This window comes from Leucopleurus acutus (genome assembly GCF_964270905.1).
Source record: "Leucopleurus acutus genome assembly, chromosome: 13".
Classification (NCBI taxonomy): Eukaryota; Metazoa; Chordata; class Mammalia; order Artiodactyla; family Delphinidae; genus Leucopleurus; species Leucopleurus acutus.
Genome location: NC_139155.1, coordinates 52,836,115 through 52,858,362, shown reverse-complemented (window position 1 = coordinate 52,858,362; position 22,248 = coordinate 52,836,115). Strand labels below are relative to the sequence as shown.

The following is a 22,248-nucleotide window of genomic DNA, read 5'->3' as shown; positions in this document are numbered from 1 at the left end:
ATTTTCTTCTGCAATACAGTTATATCTTTAATTCTTTTAAAAATTATCAGCACTAGACAACACACAGGACGTCAACGGATTTATACCCCTGAGAAATAATCTGAATGAAGACAATGTGGGAAGGCTTTTAGATATGATTCAGTTCTTAAAAGGCATCAATTTTTACTGGCATGAACTCCTCAGAATGTAAATAATATTTGAAGTCTTTTAATTATGACCCAAATGCTCAGATTCTGAGAGTTTATACTGTATTTTATACAACCTAAGGAAGCCTTTCATGGTATTCCTCTACTTATGGATCAACAGAATATTCATATTAGAAGAAAATTAAGAGAATGCAGATAACCCTTGTTCTTTACGCTTTATTTAGCAAAGCCTTCCAGAACAAATCAGTTATTGCTAAATCTGAGAAAAGTCGTAACACAGAAAACCTCTGTTAATCTAATAAATGTGGGAAAGCCTTTAGCCATTATATCTTATAACCATCATGTCTGCCATTCCACTCCTTACAGCCTGTGTGACACTGAGCAAGACAGTTATCCCTCTGGGCATCATCTGTAAATGGTGCATGGTCTGTAAATGCTAACAGCATTTAACGTGACAGTGCTGTTGTTAGAATTACATGAGTTTGTACATGGAGAAAACTTGGAGAACTATTTGGTATATATTCTATGTTCAACAAGCATGTTATACTTGTATAAAAATTGTTTCAGGTTTTGATTTTTTTAAATTACTAATTACAAAAGAAAGCACCATGGAGTAGCTTTTTAACATTTAACCAAGTTTATCTGGCAACAAAGAGGTAAAGAAATGTGGAGCAAAATTACTCAAAAATAAAACGAATGATGATAAGAAATCTAAAAAATTACCAAGACAACAAATACAACATCTCATTAATACATGTTGTTAAAGAAAGAATACATGGTACAATGTTACTCATCAGGTAAGCTACATATCATTATCATCAATTCATGATCATCTAGAAGTTCCAGGTATACTTAGTTTTCCTGGAATTTTATAAAATTACGAAGAATACACCCTGGAGAGTCCCTGCCGAAACATTCTATACCACACTCTCCAATTAACATTTACAACACGTTTTGATGCCCCAAAAATTGCATCATAATTTTTTATAGGACTTAGGGCGGTAAGCTAGTATCTGTATGCTTTTATTTTTACTTTTTTTAAAACATCTTTATTGCAGTATACAATGGTGTGTTAGTTTCTGCTTAATAAAGTGAATCAGCTATACATATACATATATTCCCATATCTCCTCCCTCTTGCATCTCCCTCCCATCCTCCCTATCCCACCCCTCTGGTGGTCACAAAGCACCGAGCTTAACTCCCTGTGCCGTGTGACTGCTTCCCACTAGCTATCTATTTTACATTTGGTAGTGTATATGTCTATGCCACTCTGTCACTTCTTCCTAGCTTACCCTTCCCCCTCACCTTGTCCTCAAGTCCATTCTCTACGTCTGCATCTTCATTCCTGTCCTGCCCCTAGGTTCTTCAGAACCATTTTTTTTCCTTAGATTCCATATATATGTGTTAGCATATGGTATTTGTTTTTCTCTTTCTGACTCACTTCACTCTGTATGACAGATTCTAGGTCCATCCACCTCACTACAAATAACTCAATTTCGTTTCTTTTTATGTCTGAGTAATATTCCATTGTATGTATGTGCCACATCTTCTTTATCCAGTCATCTGTCGATGGACACTTAGGTTGCTTCCATGTCCTGGCTATTGTAAATAGAGCTGCAATGAACATTGTGGTACATGACCCTTTTTGAATTATGGTTTTCTCAGGGTATATGCCCAGTAGTGAGACTGCTGGGTGGTATGGTAACTCTGTTTTTAGTTTTTTAAGGAACCTCCATATGGTTCTCCATAGTGGCTGTATCAATTTATATTCCCACCAACAGTGCAAGAGGGCTCCCTTTTCTCCACACCCTCTCCAGCATTTATTGTTTGTACATTTTTTGATGATGGGCATTCTGACTTATAATGAGGTGATACCTCATTGTAGTTGTGATTTGCATTTCTCTAATGATTAGTGATGTTGAGCATCCTTTCATGTGTTTGTTGTCAGTCTGTATATCTTCTTTGGAGAAATGTTTATTTAGGTCTTCTGCCCATTTTTGGATTGGGTTGTTTGTTTTTTTGATATTAAGCTGCATGAGCTGCTTATAAATTTTGGAGATTAATCCTTTGTCAGTTGCTTCATTTGCACATATTTTCTCCCATTCTGAGGGTTGTCTTTTCATCTTGTTTATGTTTCCTTTTGCTGTGCAAAAGCTTTTAAGTTTCATTAGTTCCCATTTGTTTTTGTTTTTATTCCCATTTCTCTAGGAGGTGGGTCAAAAAGGATCTTGCTGTGATTTATGTCAAAGAGTGTTCTGCCTATATTTTCCTCTAAGAGTTTTATAGTGTCTAGCCTTACATTTAGGTTTTTAATCCATTTTGAGTTTATTGTTGTGTATGGTGTTAGGGAGTGTTCTAATTTCATTCTTTTACATGTAGCTGTCCAGTTTTCCCAGCACCACTTATTGAAGAGGCTGTCTTTTCTCCATTGTATATTCTTGTCTCTTATCAAAGATAAGGTGACCATATGTGTGTGGGTTTATCTCTGGGCTTTCTATCCTGTTCCATTGATCTATATTTCTGTTTTTGTGCCAGTACCAAACTGTCTTGATTACTGTAGCTTTGTAGTATAGTCTGAAGTCCAGGAGCCTGATTCCTCCAGCTCCATTTTTCTTTCTCAAGATTGCTTTGGCTATTTGGCGTCTTTTGTGTTTCCATACAAATTGTGAAACTTTTTGTTCTAGTTCTGTGAAAAATGCCATTGGCAGTTTGATAGGGATTGCACTGAATCTGTAGATTGCTTTGGGTAGTACAGTCATTTTCACAATGTTGATTCTTCCAATCCAATAACATGGTATATCTCTCCATCTGTTAGTATCATCTTTAATTTCTTTCATCAGTGTCTTATAGTTTTCTGTGTACAGGTCTTTTGTCTCCTTAGGTAGGTTTATTCCTAGGTATTTTATTCTTTTTGTTGCAATGGTAAATGGGAGTGTTCCCTTAATTTCTCTTTCAGATTTTTCATCATGTGTATAGGAATGCAAGAGATTTCTGTGCATTAATCTTGTATCCTACTACTTTTACCAAATTCATTGATTTAGTTCTAGCAGTTTTCTGGTAGCATCTTTAGGATTATCTATGTATAGTATCATGTCTTCTGCAAATAGTGGCAGCTTTACTTCTTCTTTTCCAATTTGGATTCCTCTTATTTCTTTTTCTTCTCTGATTGCTGTGGCTAAAACTCCCAAAACTATGTTGAATAACAGTGGTGAGAGTGGACAACCTTGTCTTGTTCCTGATCTTAGAGGAAATGGTTTCAGTTTTTCACCATTGAGAATGATGTTGGCTGTGGGTTTGTCATATATGATCTTTATTATGTTGAGATAAGTTCCCTCTATGCCTACTTTCCGAAGGGTTTATATCATAAATGGGTACTGAATTTTGGGGAAAGCTTTCTCTGCATCTATTGAGATGATCATATGGTTTTTCTCCTTCAATTTTTTAATATGGTTTATCACATTGATTGATTTGCATATATTTACGTATGCTTTTCAAGTGAACTTCTCTTAAAAGCCATTATGCCTCACCACACCTCTTCCCTCAGTTATCACAGGGCAAAGAATAGCACTATTTATCTATCTGTTTCTTATAGAAACATTTACCAATACTTCCCCTAACCAATCTTACCCCAAACTGTAAATGAGAGCTCCCTGACAACAAATAATCTTGTTTTCAATGTAATCTCTGCCCCAATTCACTGCCCATCATTCAAGAGATGTACATATTCCCCCAAACCATATCAAATAAATGTTAGGCAAGCAAAATTGTTCTTTTTTATCAATCTGCTCATTAGGGTGGATTCTTTAGTATGCACTGGGGAAACAGTACTAACTGAATAATAAGACAAGCAAGTTTTATTTCTGGCTCTGCCACAAACCAATTAAGTCACTTAAATTCTAGGGCCTCAACTTTAATACTAGTGCAATGGCAGAATGACTACATGCCCGTATTTGCACAGTACAACCCCAGTTTTTACCTCACAATTATTAATATATCCTCATTATAATACCCTCAGAGGCCTCCTTCGAGCCTCTGGCCACAACATTTTTGTCAACCAATCAATACACAACCTTGTTTTATGTGTGTTTCTGCTATTTAATGACACCTTAACATACACTGAACTCACAGCCAAGTAAACTATAACTCATCCCTGAATGAAGCTTATCTAACAAAGGTTATTTTCTCCTTAAGGCACATCACAGCCTTCTTGCACTTAGAACACCAGACAGCACTTCAGCATTATGCCTGAAGGCCATTATAAACAGCAAGATCACCAACAAAAAGCACAAAAATGCAAGAAATGTGGCATTAAAATTACTGCAAAAAGGGTACTTGTTTATAGTATGAGCACTGAAACAAGAAGGCAGAGCGGGCTTCCCTGGTGGCGCAGTGGTTGAGAGTCCGCCTGCCGATGCAGGGGACACAGGTTCGTGTCCCGGTCCGGGAAGATCTCACATGCCGCGGAGTGGCTGGGCCCGTGAGCCATGGCCACTGAGCCTGCGCGTCCAGAGCCTGTGCCCCGTAATGGGAGATGCCACAACAGTGAGAGGCCCGCGTAGCGCAAAAAAAAAAAAGGCAGAACATCACCTTTGGGGACCTCAGGTGAAACAGTGTGAGTCAGGCGACTCGAAATTTTTGTCACCCTGTGCATATCTACAAATGACCATGAAAGCACCATGAGTACTGATGTTGGGGTTACAAATACATTTTAGCAAGTAGGTGTATTTGCAAATACAGAATCTACGAACAATGGGGAGGAACTGCAATTGTCCTTACCAACTTAAGTCCTGTAAAAAGATACTTGACTTCTTGATTGATAAAACAGCTAAGCTGAAGCTGACTTTCCTTTCCTTTACTGACTTCTTCTTCTTCAGATTCTGTACATTTCATGCTTTGAAAAATAAGATAAGGAATTTTCCAATAGGCATTCAATTTGTTATATAATCTTGAATAAGTTATCCTAATGCTATTAAAATTAATAGCATCATTCACTGGTATTTAAAACATTTCAGTCTTCCAATAGAGATTCATTTTAATATATTTAAAAATGCTCATTCACTTACCAACAATACGGATTAATGAATGTGTGTAAAAGGATAAACTCTCAACAAATATAAGTGGGTATTTATAGTCTTAAAATGGTCTTAATAACCCAACGATAAACAAATCTTTTTCTAAGTTTCCAACCATGATGTAGAAAACAGTATTCTCCTAAATTCATGTTTTATTAATTATATCAATCTCATGTATATAATTTAGCTGATTTATCCCATTTCATAATTAAAAATTAATTCTCTATGAGGTGAATTAATGAGGTATTCTGCTAAAGGTGTTCTTAGGAAAAAATATGAATGTCCTTAAAGAGTACATTTATCTAAACTTCAAGAGCACTCCAAAGGGTGTATTTTTCCAAATTCCTAATTTCCATATTTTTTAAGCATAAAAACCTCTGAAGAATTTTCCTTCATATCCCACCCACCACTCCAGCAGGCAACAACGCTATTTATACCAATTCACTTCTAAGTTACGATTACAGTCATATTAATCTTGGCTCATAAGGATACGTAGTTTCAAATTCAACTCCGAAGAACTGATCAATTAAACTTTTCTTTTTAGAAGGTGTCACTGCTGGTACAGATGAAGAATCTGTCTGCAAAAGTTAAGATGAAATAAAAATTCCAACTTTACTTCATATGGATATTAATGTACATTGGCTCCCACACAATCCAGTTTAGTAACACACATTTAGACTTTTTAAAATGTAATCCCTTTCTGTAAAATTCTTCTACTGATGAAAAAATATTACCAAAAAATTACAGATGCTCAATAATCTCAATTGATTAAATTTAGCAAATAATTCATTGAATTCAAGCATCAAATGCAAGCTGTCAAGTTCCAACTACAGATTCAGCATCTAAAGTATTCAAGTACATGTCTACCTATTAAGATGAACTGACTTTAGGGTGGGGGTGGGATAGAGAATCAAAGTCTATATTCACAAATGTATTTCAATTACCTCTTTAACAGTATCATCCTCTATAGCTTCCAATTTCTGTTGCAATACTCGCATCATTTGTATCCAACATTCATTAGCATCCTGTAATTTAAAAAGTGACACAGTAAGTAATCCTGGCTATTACAGTGTTTGATCTATAAAATCCTTCCAAAGTAATTACTGTTTCCTTAGAGAAGGGGAAGGAAGTTTTTTTCTTAAAAAATATTAAGCCAAATTAAATATTATATGATCTTCAAAACAATGAAGAATTCCAGAATAGTTTATTCATTCATTCAAGAGATGTTTCGTGAATTCATCATTATGCTAAACACTATTCTAGACACTAGGAATACACAACAGTCAACAAAACAGAAAAAGTTCTAATGGGGAACATAAACAAAATATAACAAATTCAAGTGAAGAGAGGGTTATGAAGGAAAAAAAAGCAATATGGGAGCAGAAAGTGATTAGGGGATTGTCAACAAACACATGAAGGATACTCAACATCACTAATCATTAGAGAAATGAAAATCAAAACTACAATGAGGGGCTTCCATGGTGGCGCAGTGGTTGAGAGTCCGCCTGCCGATGCAGGGGACACAGGTTCGAGCCCCGGTCCGGGAAGATCCCACGTGCCGCAGAGCGGCTGGGCCCGTGAGCCATGGTCGCTGAGCCTGCACGTCCGGAGCATGTGCTCCATAACGGGAGAGGCCACAACAGTGAGAGGCCTGCGTACCGCAAAAAAAAAAAAAAAACTACAATGAGGTATCACCTCACACTGGTCAGAATGGCCATCATCGAAAAATCTACAAACAATAAATGCTGGAGAGGGTGTGGAGAAAAGGGAAACCTCTTGCACTGTTGGTGGGAATGTAAATTGACACAGCCACTATGGAGAACAGTATGGAGGTTCCTTAAAAAACTACAAATAGAACTACCATACGACCCAGCAATCTCACTACTGGGCATATACCCTGAGAAAACCATAATTCAAAAAGAGACATGTACCAGTGTTCATTGCAGCTCTATTTACAATAGCCAGGACATGGAAGCAACCTAAGTGTCCATCGACAGATGAATGGATAAAGAAGATGTGGCACATATATACAATGGAATATTACTCAGCCATAAAAAGAAACGAAATTGAGTTATTTGTAGTGAGGTGGATGGACCTAGAATCTGTCATACAGAGTGAAGTAAGTCAGAAAGAGAAAAACAAATACCATATGCTAACACATATACATGGAATCTTAAAAAAAAAAAAAAAGGTTCTGAAGAACCTAGGGGCAGGACATGAACAAAGATGCAGATGTAGAGAATGAACTTGAGGACAAGGGGAGGGGGATGGGTAAGCTGGGACGAAGTGAGACAGTGGCATGGACATATATACACTACTAAATGTAAAACAGATAGCTAGTGGGAAGCAGCTGCATAGCACACGGAGATGAGCTAGGTGCTTTGTGACCACCTAGAGGGGTGGGTTAGGGAGGATGGGAGGGAGATGCAAGAGGGAGGAGATATGGGAATATATGTATATGTATAGCTGATTCACGTTGTTATAAAGCAGAAACTAACACACCATTGTAAAGCAATTATACTCCAATAAAGATGTTAAAAAAAAAAAAAGAAAGTGATTAGGGGAAGGGAAGTGTGCTGTTTCAATAGGACTGTCAAGGAGAGCCTCTGATGCCTTGACATTTGAACCATGATACCTGAATGAGGTGAGGAAGCAAGCCATGCACCTGGGAGCCAAAGGACAAGAGCAAAGGCCCTACTGAAAGAGGATACTTGGGGGGTTTTTAAAAAATAGCAAGGAAGTCAGTGTATCTGGAGAGAATTGAGCAAGGGGAAGAGTGGCACATGATAAGCTCAGAGAGGTAGCCAGGAGCTAAACTGTTTAGGACTGAGACAGAAAGTCACTAGGAGGTACTGAACAAGGAAACCAGCATAACCTTATTTACATTTTTAAAAGGACTCTGGGGCTGTATAGAGAAACACCACAAAAGGCAGAAGCAAGATGATCAGTTAACAGACTACTGCACCTCTCCAGGCAAGAGATAATGGTGGTGTGAACTACAGAGGACTGATTATTTGTATTTCCAAATATAATCCAGTAAGTGTAGGACGCCTAAATTTTACATTTACAAAATAAAAACCACAGAACCTTGCCCTGATTACCTGTTGAAGATATTGTCCTTGTTCGCCCTTCTCTGCAAACTGTGGAAAAGCCATGTGCAAAAACTGCAGTAGAATAATAGGTGGAATACTAGAAGAAGTTTTATCCATGGAATCAAACAAATCTCTAAGGGCTTAAAAACAAAGCAAATACTTCCTTAGTAAAATAGTGTCATATTTAATACATGCTACTGTAAATTAATTCTCAATTAATACCAAGAAATGCCTATTATTTTTAAGTATATGTATTCCTTTTGCAATTGTTGGATGCCTAATAAGAAAACAATTTGTTTTTAAATCTTAACTCACCAGAAGACTTTACAATACAATCACTAGATATAAACAATGTCTCTCTCTCCTTGACAGCCTTTGTCTTCCCTAATAAAGCAAGGTATATTCATTTAATACAGACAACACATAACTTTTGTCTAGGAATCACAGAGGCATGATGTTACAGTTCCGCCATTATCAGGACGTCAGGTAACCACTCCCAGCCCTCCTCCCTTTAAGCCCATACTTGGTTCCCGTGTACTGAACTCCTGAGTATTGAAATCTGGAGTATGTTTAAATGAAGTATGTTATCCTCTCTCAACATGACCATAAATCCCATGATGGTCATAAACTCAACCCTGCTCTTGAGTTCAGAATACTTTTTTCTCTGTTGACTCCCTAGCTATCACACCTTGCCCTTACTTCATGTATAGCAAAACTCTAATCTAGCTTATCTTGCATTGTTTTGTTAACTAAAATGTGAAATGTTATCATTAGTATACAGACTATTTAGCATAGCAAATACTAAAATATAACATCTCAGCACAAAGTAAGTACTCAATGAAACGTTCCTGAATCAAACTACTAAACACAATGTTTAAAAAATATTTTAGGAGGTAGAGCTGAAATTATGCATCGCTACTAAGCTAATAATTTTTAAAATAAAAAAAGCCTAAATTGTAATAACACTTTAAAGGATACACTTCTCAAAAAAAAAAAAAAAAAGAAAAACAAGAAAAAAACCCAGATGATTTAATATATACCATGAACAGAGCATCTCAAATACTTCATTAGTTTGAAAGAAAAAGGTCAAAAGACACACTATACATTAAGAGACTAATGAGACATAACAACATAACTAAGTGCAATGTGTGATCCTAAATTGGCTCCTGAAGCAAAAAAGAAAAACAACTTTATAATGGGCAATACAGGGTTAATTGGCAAAATTTAATCAAGTCAGTATTACGAGTTAACATCAGTGTTAAACTCCCAGACTTTGAAAAATAACCATCTTGTGGCTATGAATGTCCTTATTCTCAGGAAATACATACTGAGGTATTCAGGAACAAAAAACAGGATGTCTGCAACTTATTCTCAAATGGTTCAGAAAAAAAGAACATGCATTACACAGAATGATGAACCAGATGTGACAAAAACTTAGTAACTGGTGAATTCTTGCAACTTTTCTGTGAATTGAAATTTATTTCAAAATAAAAACTTAAAAAATCAAGAAGCAAAAAGTAAAGAACGGTATTTTTCATCCCATAAATACTGCAAACCTCCTGTAAGACTCTGGAGAAGCTGTTGAAATTCTGAGCAACTCTTAGATACGTAAGTTACAAGATGAACTAGATATGTGATCACATTTTCCCAGTAAAAACTTCATTTCAGGGGGCTTCCCTGGTGGTACAGTGGTTGAGAATCTGCCTGCTAATGCAGGGGACAGGGGTTCGAGCCCTGGTCTGGGAGGATCCCACATGCCGCGGGGCAACTAGGTCGGTGAGCCACAACTACTGAGCCTGCGTGTCTGGAGCCTGTGCTCCGCAACAAGAGAGGCTGCGAGAGTGAGAGGCCCGCGCACCGCGATGAAGAGTGGCCCCCACTTGCCACAACTAGAGAAAGTCCTCGCACAGAAACGAAGACCCAACACAGCAAAATTAAATAAATAAATTAATAAACTCCTACCCCCAACATCTTCAAAAAAGAATACAAAACATTTCAACAAATCAATCTACTTTCAGGGAAAAAGGTTAGAGGAAAATCTCACTAATTCCAAATGATGCAAAGAAACCTACTGTTTATAGTATTACAAATTAATGATTGACCACAATGAGATACCATTTCACACCCCTAGAATGGCGATAATCAAAGACATTCAATACCTAGTGTCAGTGAGGATACGAAGAAATCAGAATCCTCATACATGCTGGGAGGAATATAAGATGATGCAGCTGCTTTGGAAAACAGTCTGGCAGTTCCTCACATAGTTACCATGTGACCCAACAATTCCTCTCCTAGACATATACCCAAGAGAAATGAAAACATATGTCCACACAGACTTGTACACAAATGTTTAGCAATATTTATATTGGTCAAAAAGTGGAAACTACCCAAATGTCTTATCAATGATGAAAGGATAAATGAAATGTGATATATCCAATACAATGGAATCTTACTCAGCAATAAAAAGGAATGAAGTACTGATACATGTTTACAATGTGGCTGAACCTCAAAAACATTCTAAGTGAAAGAAGCCATCAAAACAGACCATGTATTGTACAATTCCATTTATATCAACATTCTAGAATTGGCAAATCCGCAGACTGACAGATTACTGGTTGCACAGGGCTGGTAGTAGTGACAGGAAACAGGGTGACTGTTGTTACAGGATTTATTTTCTAGTGATGAAAATATTCTAAATTTGATTGTGGTGATGACTGCATAACTCTATGAGTAAACTAAAAAACAGTGAATTGTATAATTTAAATGGGTGAATAGTACGGTATGTGAATTATCTCTCAATAAAGCCATTACAGGGCTTCCCTGGTGGCGCAGTGGCTGGAGTCTGTCTGCCGATGCAGGGGACACGGGTTCATGCCCCGGGGTCTGGGAAGATCCCACATGCCGTGGAGCGGCTGGGCCTGTGAGCCATGGCCGCTGAGCCTGCGCGTCCGGAGCCTGTGCTCTGCAGCAGGAGAGGCCACAACAGTGAGAGGCCCGCGTACCGCCAAAAAAAAAAAAAAGTCCCAAGTTGTTTAATGTAAGTGTAAGTACTCTAATTTTAATGAGGTGATGTTTTAAAAATACATTTTGAAAACAGAAAGATACTAAAAAAACTGTGAGTGAAAAATGACGTTTATTGAATACCATACTCCCTCTTGAAAAGTAGTATATTTAAGATACTGACCTGCAGTAATATACTGTGCTGAAGCCATTTCCCCTGAAGCTCTCAAGGCACCTGCATACCTAGGAACATTAAGACAGAATTAAATATTCACTTTATTCTGAAACTCAAATGGGAAGAAATTAGTTCAAAGGACTTATTATGAAACCCTCAACTACAAGTTTCTCTGAGTTGTTCCCACCATTTTTTCTTCTTCTCTTCTGGTCTTGTTCCTTTAAGAATTACATGGGCAAAAAAGGACTGTTAAGAAAAAACGGAAATTAGATGAATGAAGCCTACTTTAAATTCTTTCCTCTTGTCTAACTCATCTATAACATTTTCTAAAAATTGTGTAAACAAAAAAGTACATATAGCTGACTCACTTTGTTATACAGCAGAAACACAACATTATAAAACAATTATACTCCACTAAAGATGTTAAAAAAAATAAAATTAAAAAGCACATATTTAATATCCATTATTACAAAGAAAATAAAATATAATTTCAGAAATGAAGAAAAAATCATTAGATCAAAAACATTAGATCAGGGCTTCCCTGTTGGCGCAGTGGTTGAGAGTCTGCCTGCCAATGCAGGGGACACGGGTTCGTGCCCTGGTCTGGAAAGATCCTACATGCCGCGGAGCAGCTGGGCCCGTGAGCCACGGCCACTGAGCCTGCGCATCCAGAGCCTGTGCTCCGCAACGGGAGAGGCCACAACTGTGTACCCGTGTACCGCAAAAACAACAAAAACAAAAACACAAACAAACAAAAAAAATTAAATCAAAATCAATAAATCTATATTCAGCACTAACTTCCTACACAACACTAAATAAGTCATTTAAATTTCAAGTCAGTTTTCTCACCTATAAAATGAAGGGTTCCTATTAAATGATTTCTAAATTCACTTTTATGATTCTCAGTTAATTTACAGCAGTACAAAGGACTGGCCACCCTAAAGGAAATACCCAAACCATTGTAGTTACTTATACAATGTTTTACGACAAAGGATCAAAAATTATCATTCAGGTAAAAACACCGGGCAATGGGAGAGATCCCACAAAACTAATATAAGATCAGTGCTTACTTGGGGGAGATGGGCAGTTGACTGGGAAAAGGTACAATAAAACTTCCTGGGATGATGAAAATGTTCTATATATCTGATTGTAAAATGAGTTACAGAGAATTTGCATTTGTCAAAACTGATCACACTGAACACATAAGATGCATACATTTCACTAGACGTAAATTATATTCCAATTTAAAAAAAAGGGGACTTCCATGGTGGCACAGTGGTTAAGCATCTGCCTGCCAATTCAGGGGACATGGGTTCGATCCCTGGTCCAGGAAGATCCCACATGCCGCAGAGCAACTAAGCCCATGTGCCACAACTACTGAGCCTGTGCGCTGCAACTACTGAGCCTGTGCTCTGCAACAAAACAAGCCACTGCAATAAGAAGCCCACACACTGCGATGAAGAGTAGCGCCCGCTCACCGCTAGAGAAAGCCTGTGCAGCAACGAAGACCCAATGCAGCCAAGAAAGAAAAAAAAAACTCTGTGCTTATGTAAGTGAATGAAAGAGGTCACAGAAAATATTATGTTAAATTATACTCAATGGAATAATTTTCTTTCTTTATTTCAATTGTTTAGATCTTTTGGAAACTCTTGCAACTAAAAAATTCTTAATTTTTCAATATACAACAATGCATGTTGTCTAAATTATATATGTTCATTTAAAAAATAAAAATCATATGGGCTTCCCTGGTGGCGCAGTGGTTGAGAGTCCGCCTGCCGATGCAGGGGACACGGGTTTGTGCCCTGGTCCGTGAAGATCCCACATGCCGCGGAGCGGCTGGGCCCGTGAGCCATGGCCGCTGAGCCTGCGCGTCCGGAGCCTGTGCTCCACAACGGGAGAGGCCACAACAGTGAGAGGCCCGTGTACCGCCAAAAAAAAAAAGAAATCATAATAGTTTCCCTGTCAGACAGTTTAGCAACTTTTTAAAGGGCACTTCTGAAGTTAAAACGAAGTACTCATAAAGTAGATGCATCCCATAACATCACTGAAGTATGTAATTACATAACTGCCACTGTTATGCATTTACATCTAGTTACAGGGTAACATGAGTACGTAACTATTACTACGTTTATGACAAAAGCTGCATTAATGATTTATCAATCTTTTTTTATTATCTGAGAACAGAAAAATCATAGCTAATTTAATACCATCCCCCTAAAACTCTCAATATTATACCAAGAAAACTTATAAGTCCTAATTAAGATAAAACCATCCAATAAGCCAAACATTCATAATGAAATTCACAAAGAAAAAACTGCTAGAAAAGAGGAGGAATTGACAGGAGTACTAAGAGTTTTAACATAAAAATACTGAGAGGTTTTTCAGACAAAAGAACCAATAGAGTACCTTTCATAATCTTTGCAAATAAATAAAAATTAAATAATGATATAGAAAATCTGAATGTAATTAATAAACTTAGGGCTTCCCTGGTGGCGCAGTGGTTGAGAGCCCACCTGCCGATGCAGGGGACACAGGTTCGTGCCCCAGTCTGGGAAGATCCCACATGCTGTGGAGCGGCTGGGCCTGTGAGCCATGGCCGCTGATCCTGCGCGCTGAGCCTGTGCTCCGTGGCGGGAAAGGCCACAACAGTGAGAGGCCCGCGTACCGCAAAAGAAACAAAAACAAACAAAAAAACCAAATAAACTTAATGCCTATTATACTTTATCACCTACAAAAAGAGGATGTCTTGACTTTTCTATCATCTGTGAAATATTCACAACATTCAGTCACAGATCAGATCAACCCAAACATTCATTGACAGAAAAATGAATAATTATTTGGTAGTATATACATACAATGGTGTACCCTACAGCAGGGGCCCCCAACCCCCGGGACACTAAATGGTACTACTATGTAGCCTCTTAGGAACCCAGCCGCACAGCAGGAGGTGAGCAGCAGGCAAGGGAGAGAAGCTTCATCTGTATTTACAGCTGCTCCCCATCGCTCGCGTCACTGCCTGAGCTCCGCTTCCTGTCAGATCATCGGCCTCATTAGATTCTCATAGAAGTGCAAACTCTACTGTGAACTGCGCATGTGAGGGATCTAGGTTGCTTGCTCTTTATGAGAATTTAATGCCTGATGATCTGAGGTGGAGCTGAGGCAGTGATGGGGAGTGGCTACAAATACAGATTATCATTAGCAGAGAGGTTTGACTGCACAGAGACCATAATAAACCAACTGCTTGCAGACTCATATCAAAACCCTATCAGTGAGTGGCAAGTGAAAACCAGCTCAGGGCTCCCACTGATTCTGCATTATGGTGACTTGTGTAATTATTTCATTATATATTATAATGTAATAATAATAGAAATAAAGTGCACAATAAATGTAATGCTCTGAATCATCCCAAAACCATTCCCCCCCACCCCCACACCGGTCCATGAAAACACCGTCTTCCATGAAACCACTCCCTGCTGCCAAAATGCTGGGGACCACTGCCCTACAGCATGAACATGAATGAACACACACACAACGTGGAAAAGCCAAATATAATGAGCCTGACTCAAATGAACATAATCTGTATGTTTCTGTTCATGAAGAGTTCAAAATAAGCAAAATTACTCAAAATTAGAAGTCAGGTGAGTATAACAACTTTGCAAAGAAGGGTGAGGGCAGTGGATAGGAAGGGATTGGTGAGGGGATTTTTGGAGTGCTAACAGAGTTCTGTTGATCCCCATCAGTTACAGGGATGTGTTCACTCTAGGATAATTCATTTGTATATGTTTCTATATAATTCAATAATTAAAAGCAAACTTTGGTTTTGCACAGCAAAGGAAACCATAAACAAAACGAAAAGACAACAGGAGAAAATATTTGCAAATGATGCAACAGACAAGGGCTTAATTTCCAAAATATACGAACAGCTCATACAGCTCAACAACGAAAAAACAAACAAGCCAATCCAAAAATGGGCAGGGACTTCTCTGGTGGTCCAGTGGGTAAGCCTGCACACTCCCAATGCAGGGGGCCTGGGTTTGACCCCTGATTAGGGAACTAGATCCCACATGCATGCCGCAACTAAACAGTCCACATGCTGCAACTAAGAAGCCCGCGTGCAGCAACTAGGAAGTCCAGATGCCACAACTAAGGATTCCGCATGCCGCAACAAAGATCCTGCATGCTGCAACTAAGACCCAATGCAGCAAAAAATGAATAGTATAAATAATAATAAATTTTTTAAAAATAATAATACCTTTAAAAAAAGTCTACAAATAACAAATGCTGGAGAGGGTATGGAGAAAAGGGAACCTTCCTTACACAGTTGGTGGGAATATAAGCTGGTGCAGCCACTGTGGAAAACAGTATGGATGTTCCTCAGAAAAGTAAAAATAGAATTACCATATGATCCAGCAATTCTACTCCTGGACATATATCTGGACAAAACTGTAATTCAAAAAGATACATACACCCCTATGTTCATAGCAGCACTGTTCACAATAGCCAAGACATGGAAACAACCTAAATGTTCATCGACAGCTGAATGGATAAAGAAGATGTGGCACATACATACATACAATGGAACACTACTCAGTCATAAAAAAGAAATAATGCCATTTGCAGCAACATGGATACAACTAGAGACTGTCATACTAAGTGAAGTAAGTCAGAAAGAGAAAGCCAAATACCATATGATATCACTTATATGTGGAATCTAAAATATGACACAAATGAACCTATCCCAGAAACAGAATCATGGACATAGAGAACAGACTGGTGGTTGCCAAGGGGGCGGGGGTTGGGGGGGGGAGTGGGAGGTTGCGGTTATCAGATGTAAGCTTTTATATACAGAATGGATAAAACAAGGTCCTACCGTATAACACAGAGAACTATATTCAGTATCCTGTGATAAACCATAACGGAAAAGAATATTAAAAAACCAGAATATATGTATGTATAACCGAATCCCTTTGCTGGACAGCAGTAATTAACACAACATTGTAAATCAACTATACTTCAATAAAAAAAACAAAAAACTTTGGGGCAAAAGGAAAAGATAAGAATTTACAACTTATTTTTTAAATATTTATTTATTTTGACTACACCAGGTCTTAGTTGTGGCGTACGTGATCTTTAGTTGTGGCATGCGGGCTGCTTAGTTGCGGCAAGTGGACTACTTAGTTGCAGCATGCAAACTCTTACTTGTGGCATGCGTGTGGGATCTAGTTCCCCAACCAGGGATCGAACCCGGGCCCCCTGCATTGGGAGCACAGTGTCTTACCCACTGGACCACCAGGCAAGTCCCTTTTATAACATTTTTTAAAAAACATCTGAGCAATCTCATCTAATGAATAGAAAACAAGCAAAATCTCAGAATTAAATACTTTCATTCCTACATGAGAATAAATTAATGATCCAAGCATGCAACTTAAAAAATAATATAACAAGCCTAAGGAAAACAGAAATAAAACATTAATCCAAACAAAAGTAGAACGAATCAGACAACTGAAAGAACTGAGTGAATAAATCTAATAGCTGATTCTGTGAAAAAATACACAAACCTCTGGCAAGGTAATCAAGAGAAAAAATAACTAATACGAAATAAAAATGGAGAAAAAAATAGATCCCAAAACAGAGTAACTCATATGCTAAAATAGTTTAAAGACATAGGGACAAATTCGTAGGAAAAAATAAATTACCAAAACTGACTCAAAAAGACACAGAAAATGGACATTTAAAATGCCCCAAAAAGGGCTTCCCTGGTGGCGCAGTGGTGGGGAATCTGCCTGCCAATGCAGGGGACACGGGTTCGAGCCCTGGTCCAGGAGGATCCCACATGCCACAGAGCAACTAAGCCCATACGTCACAACTACTGACCCTGCGCTGTAGAGCCTGTGAGCCACAGCTACTGAGCCCATGTGCTGCAACTACTGAAGCTTGCATGCCTAGAGTCCGTGCTCTGCAGCAAGAGAAGCCAACACAATGAGAAGCCTGTGCACCGCAACGAAGAGCAGCTCCCACTCGCCGCAACTAGAGAAAAGCCCATGCGCAGCAATGAAGACGCAACACAGCCAAAAATAAATAAATAAATTTATAAAAATAAATAAAATGCCCCCAAAAAAGCTGGGTCCAGCCAATTTTATTCTATCAATTCTATCAGGCATTGGTCCAGCCAATTTTATTCTATCAATTCTATCAATTCTAAGTTCTATCAAGAATAGATCATTCCTCTACAAATTTGAAAATGAAAGTAAAATAGCAGTCTAGTAATTGCTAATGAAAAGACTATTTTGTACTTACTAAGAGTTGGCTTGCCAGTCTCCAATAAGACAAAAATACTGTCATGTGATACTGTCTTTTACAAGTAACATAGAATTTTCAAGAGTAATTTTTATTATATACACTTTTCACTTTAGGTTCTAAATTTAGAACTCCCACATTAAGATGAGGTTCCACTGTTGGGCAGCATCAAGCAAACCAGATTTTATCTGCAGGTATTGTTCTTGGCCCTCACTGCTTCTCTTCAGCTAATCCAGCCTGTTTCTCTTAAATGCGTTTTCTTTCTACTCTTCATCGGTATACATCCCACTCTCCAGAACCTGCCATACATTTGAGGATGAACTTCAGCATCTCCAGCAGTAAAGCATCTTTCATGGAATTGTCCTCTTTTCTTTCATTCCTATTTTATCAGTTAGTGTCATTTTCCCAAAGACATACAACCCCATCCACATCATTCTGTATCGATTAAGTTAGTAAGTACAGGGGCTTCCACCCTCTTGCAACAACTTAGAATTCAAAATAGTTTACCTGGTTTCAAGAAAATGGAAGCAACAAGATGAAATCTCCCTGCTTATATAAAACTCAGAGAAGTTAACTCCAAAACATGAAAGAGAGCTCTCCTTGACGTAGAGGCTATAATAAGGAATCCCAGATGAAAAAAGTAAAGAGGAAGTCTTGGAAATAAGGCAAATCTGTCCCAACTAGCCACCCTCTATGACAGGGAGCTGCCCCAGCAAGCTACTCATTCAGATAATTTGCACTTGGGACACAAGAGAATACACTGCATAAGATAAGTACACCATCTTCAAAGAAATGAAGATCTATATATCCAAAGAGAACAAAGTTAAAGGACCAAACAGGAAAAAAAAAAACCTTTAAATAAGAATACTTTGGAGCCTCAGAGAAATAAAAGCAGGAATCATATCCAAAACTTAAGAAAGGGAGATTTTATTAAAAAGAAGGTTGTGATAAATGAGCAGTTGTGAAACAAAGCTAACGTACAAATCAGTGAAATGTAAAACAGAACTGAGGCATTCTCCTAGAACACAGCACGTAAAAATAGAAGTGCAGAGAAAAAAAAGACATTAGCAACAGATCCAAGAACCCCAATATTTAGAATATAAGAGGAAGGTAAAATAGAAGAGAAGCAATATCTGAAGAAATAATGGCTAAGAATGTCCCAGAGTTTAGGACAACAGTCCTCAGACTAAAAGCACCCACTGAGGGCTAAATGAGATAAATAAAAGAAAACCCACACTTAGGACCGTTGGAAAACGCTGAAAACAAAAATAAAGAGAAAACCCTAAAAGTTACTGACAAAAGATTAAGAATAGAGATTGATATCAGACCTCTCATCAGTAACCATGGGCACACTACAACAGTGGGGAAAGAATTATGAATCTCTGAGGAAAAATAACTGACTTTAACATTTCCCAGCAAAGCTGTTCTGAAACAGTACCCATTTACTTGGTAGTCTTCCTCCATCAGACCATCAGTACCTTGAAAACAGGTGCTCTGTCTTATGCACTGGCAGTATATTAGTGGCAATCTAGGCAACTTCATGTAAATACCTGACAAGTGTTCACTTCAGAGAAATTCGGAAAACCTTCAGTTACTCTCAGGTTTCTGCATGTCCCTTCTCTCTCCTCTCTACTGCTCAATTTTATCAAAGCATTTCACAAGCCAGTAGGGGAGAAAAAACCACACAGCATTCATAAAGCTAAGAATCCAAACTGTAGTTCAGAATTCCACCACATATTAATAACTGGCAATGTATGAATCAAAACAGATGTAATAAATGTAGTCAGAATTAAATTACATATTTTTTAAAGTTACACATTTATACTCACTGACGAGAAGGGACCCTCATTTTATAGACTATTTGATATGTTCTCAAAACATGGATAACTGTTTACTCTTGTAAATACAATAGTATAAAAACAAAGTTCTATTTCTTTTAAAAACCGTTACTCACTGGTATAAGGATAAACATACAACGTATGTGTTTCTAGACTAGAATTGAGAATCCAATCTTACTTTTTATTACATACATTATGGTCAATTAATTTTCAAAAAAGGTGCTAAGACAATTCAACAGGAAAGACTAGTCTTCTCAACAAATGGTACTGAAAGAACTAGACATCTGCATGCAAAAGAATGGGGAAAACTACCTCCCACCATACAAAAAAATCACCTAAAAATGGATCATAGACCTAAATGTAAGAGCTAAAACTATATAACTCATAAAAAAATTTTATGACCTAGAAATTAGGCAATGGTTTCTTACATATGACACCAAGAAAAAAAAAATTCAACTACATCAAAATTTAAATTTTCTGTGCTACAAGAATGCGGTCAAGAAAGTGAAAAGACAACTCACAAAATGGAAGAAAATATTCGCAAATTACCTGAAAAAGGACTTGTACCCAGAATATATGAAGAACACTTACAACTGAATAATAAAAAGACAAACCATTTAAAGCATAGGAAAAGGATATGCTGATCAGACATTTCTACAAAGATATACAAATGGCCAATAAGCACATGAAAAGATGTTCAACATCATTAGTCACTAGGTAAATACAAATGAGGGCCACAGTGAGATACCATTTCACCCTTAGGATGGCTATAATCAAAGACAGAGTCCCAAGATGGCAGCCACCATGAAGATGACTGCATAGATGTCAATGTTACATCTGAAGATCAACAAAAGATAAATGTGCACAGAATACAAGTAGAATCACAGTTAAAGGAAGAAACAGAATTAAAAAAGAAACAGCTCCAAAATTTAGGAGATGCTTGTGAGGATATCACACTTGCAGATGACAACTGCTTAATGATATCTCATCAGATTAGTGATGTTTTCATTAGCCATTCTCAAGAAGAAACTTCAAGAAATGTTAGAAGAAGCAAAGAAAAATTGCCAAAAAGAAACTGATACCTTAGAATCCAGAGTGGAATCAATGCAGCAGGTGTTAGCAGATTTGAAAGTTCAGTTATACGCAAAATTGGAGAACAGCATAAACCTTGAAGCAGGAGAACGCTAAACATTTTACAATACTTTTAAAATGTTGCTCAACAGAGGTTACCATGTGACCGAGCAACCCACTCATAATCAAGAGAAATGAAAACAACTCAACTGCACAAAAACTTTGCTTGAGTGTTCATAGCAGCATTATTCATAATAGCTAAAATATGGAAACAATCCAAATGTCCATCAACTGATGGATAAACAAAACAGTATATCCATACAATGGAATATTATTCATCCATACAAAGGAATGAAGTATTGAATCATGCTACAACATGGATGAACATAGAAAACATTATGCTAAGTAAAAGAAGCCAGTCAGCAAAAAGACCACGTACTGTATGATCCCATTAATATGAAATGTCCAGAATAGGCAAATCTGTAAGACAAAAAGTAGATTAATGGTTGCCTAGGGCTGGAGGTGGGAAAGGTATAAGGAGTGACTGCTAATGAGTATGAGGTTTCTTCTTGGGGGGCAGGGGAATATTCTGAAATTAGACCGTGGTGATGGTTGCACAACCTTGTGAATATAATAAAGACCATCTAATTGAACATGTTAAAAGGGTGAATTGTACGATAAATGGATTATATCACAATAAAGCTGCTAATATATATATATATATATCTATATATGACATAAAACAATCTCTCTTCTGTCTTACCTTTTAAGGGCATCTTTGAGCTCAGGTACAGAACGAATACACTGAACTGTAGCATTCATGTAACAAGTGTTACCAAGGTTTGTCAATCCACATGGTAATTCCATCTGATAAGGAAAAGGATTAAATCATTTTTAAAAGATGACACAGCATATATAAATCACTAAACACACTGAAGCAAATACAATTTACCAACTCATGCCAATTTATTCTACCTTAACAATGTTTTATTTCCCTAACAAAAAATTTTACTTGCATCATGCAGACAATCATCCTGTTTTAATTCCCTTCTTAAAAATAATAAGAAAACAATCATATCAGTTCTGCCTCATCTGCAGGTTTATTACTGGAAGAGGGTAACAAAATATATACAGAAACACTTCAAAAAAATGAATGGTACTATATAAATGCTGGGTAGTAAAAATAATAATAAAATTTGACAAGTGTGTGTTGGCCAGTTTCTAAACCAACACTGCATTTAAATTAAGGATAAATTGTATATTTTCAACATGGAAGGTTTTAAGAATTTAAATATCCCAGCATTTAAACTATTTAACTTCTTTGAGCCTGTTTTCCCATAAAATAATAGTAAACATTTAAATAGCACTATCTGCCAGACACATATTTATTACAGATATTCACTGACTTTATAATGAATTATTCAATTAAAAAAGGATTCCTTGAGCCAATTTCAAAGATAAAACTTTTATTTACTGCTAATAACATACATCTTAATATTGATTAAATCTTCAAAACATGTAGATGCTTTCTGAAAGGCATCTTACTAACTGTATTTC

General features: G+C 37.3%; 1 protein-coding gene and 1 pseudogene across 3 annotated transcripts in view; one reads left to right on the top strand and one right to left on the bottom strand.

Moving 5' to 3' along the window:
• Positions 1-22,248, bottom strand: part of USP14 (ubiquitin specific peptidase 14) — a 45,280-nt gene that overhangs the window by 8,191 nt on the left and 14,841 nt on the right. For both annotated transcript variants that reach the window (XM_082853762.1, XM_082853763.1), the window contains exons 5-10: positions 21,455-21,558; positions 11,495-11,553; positions 8,320-8,450; positions 6,163-6,243; positions 5,711-5,796; positions 4,923-5,037 (exon numbers count right to left, since the gene is read on the bottom strand). In XM_082853762.1, coding sequence (XP_082709888.1) covers positions 4,923-5,037; positions 5,711-5,796; positions 6,163-6,243; positions 8,320-8,450; positions 11,495-11,553; positions 21,455-21,558 — 576 coding nt within the window. The remainder of the gene's footprint in view (positions 1-4,922; positions 5,038-5,710; positions 5,797-6,162; positions 6,244-8,319; positions 8,451-11,494; positions 11,554-21,454; positions 21,559-22,248) is intronic.
• LOC309970594 (prefoldin subunit 4-like) lies at positions 16,271-20,808 on the top strand (annotated as a pseudogene). The gene has a single exon. The product of its transcript is annotated as a prefoldin subunit 4-like (transcript).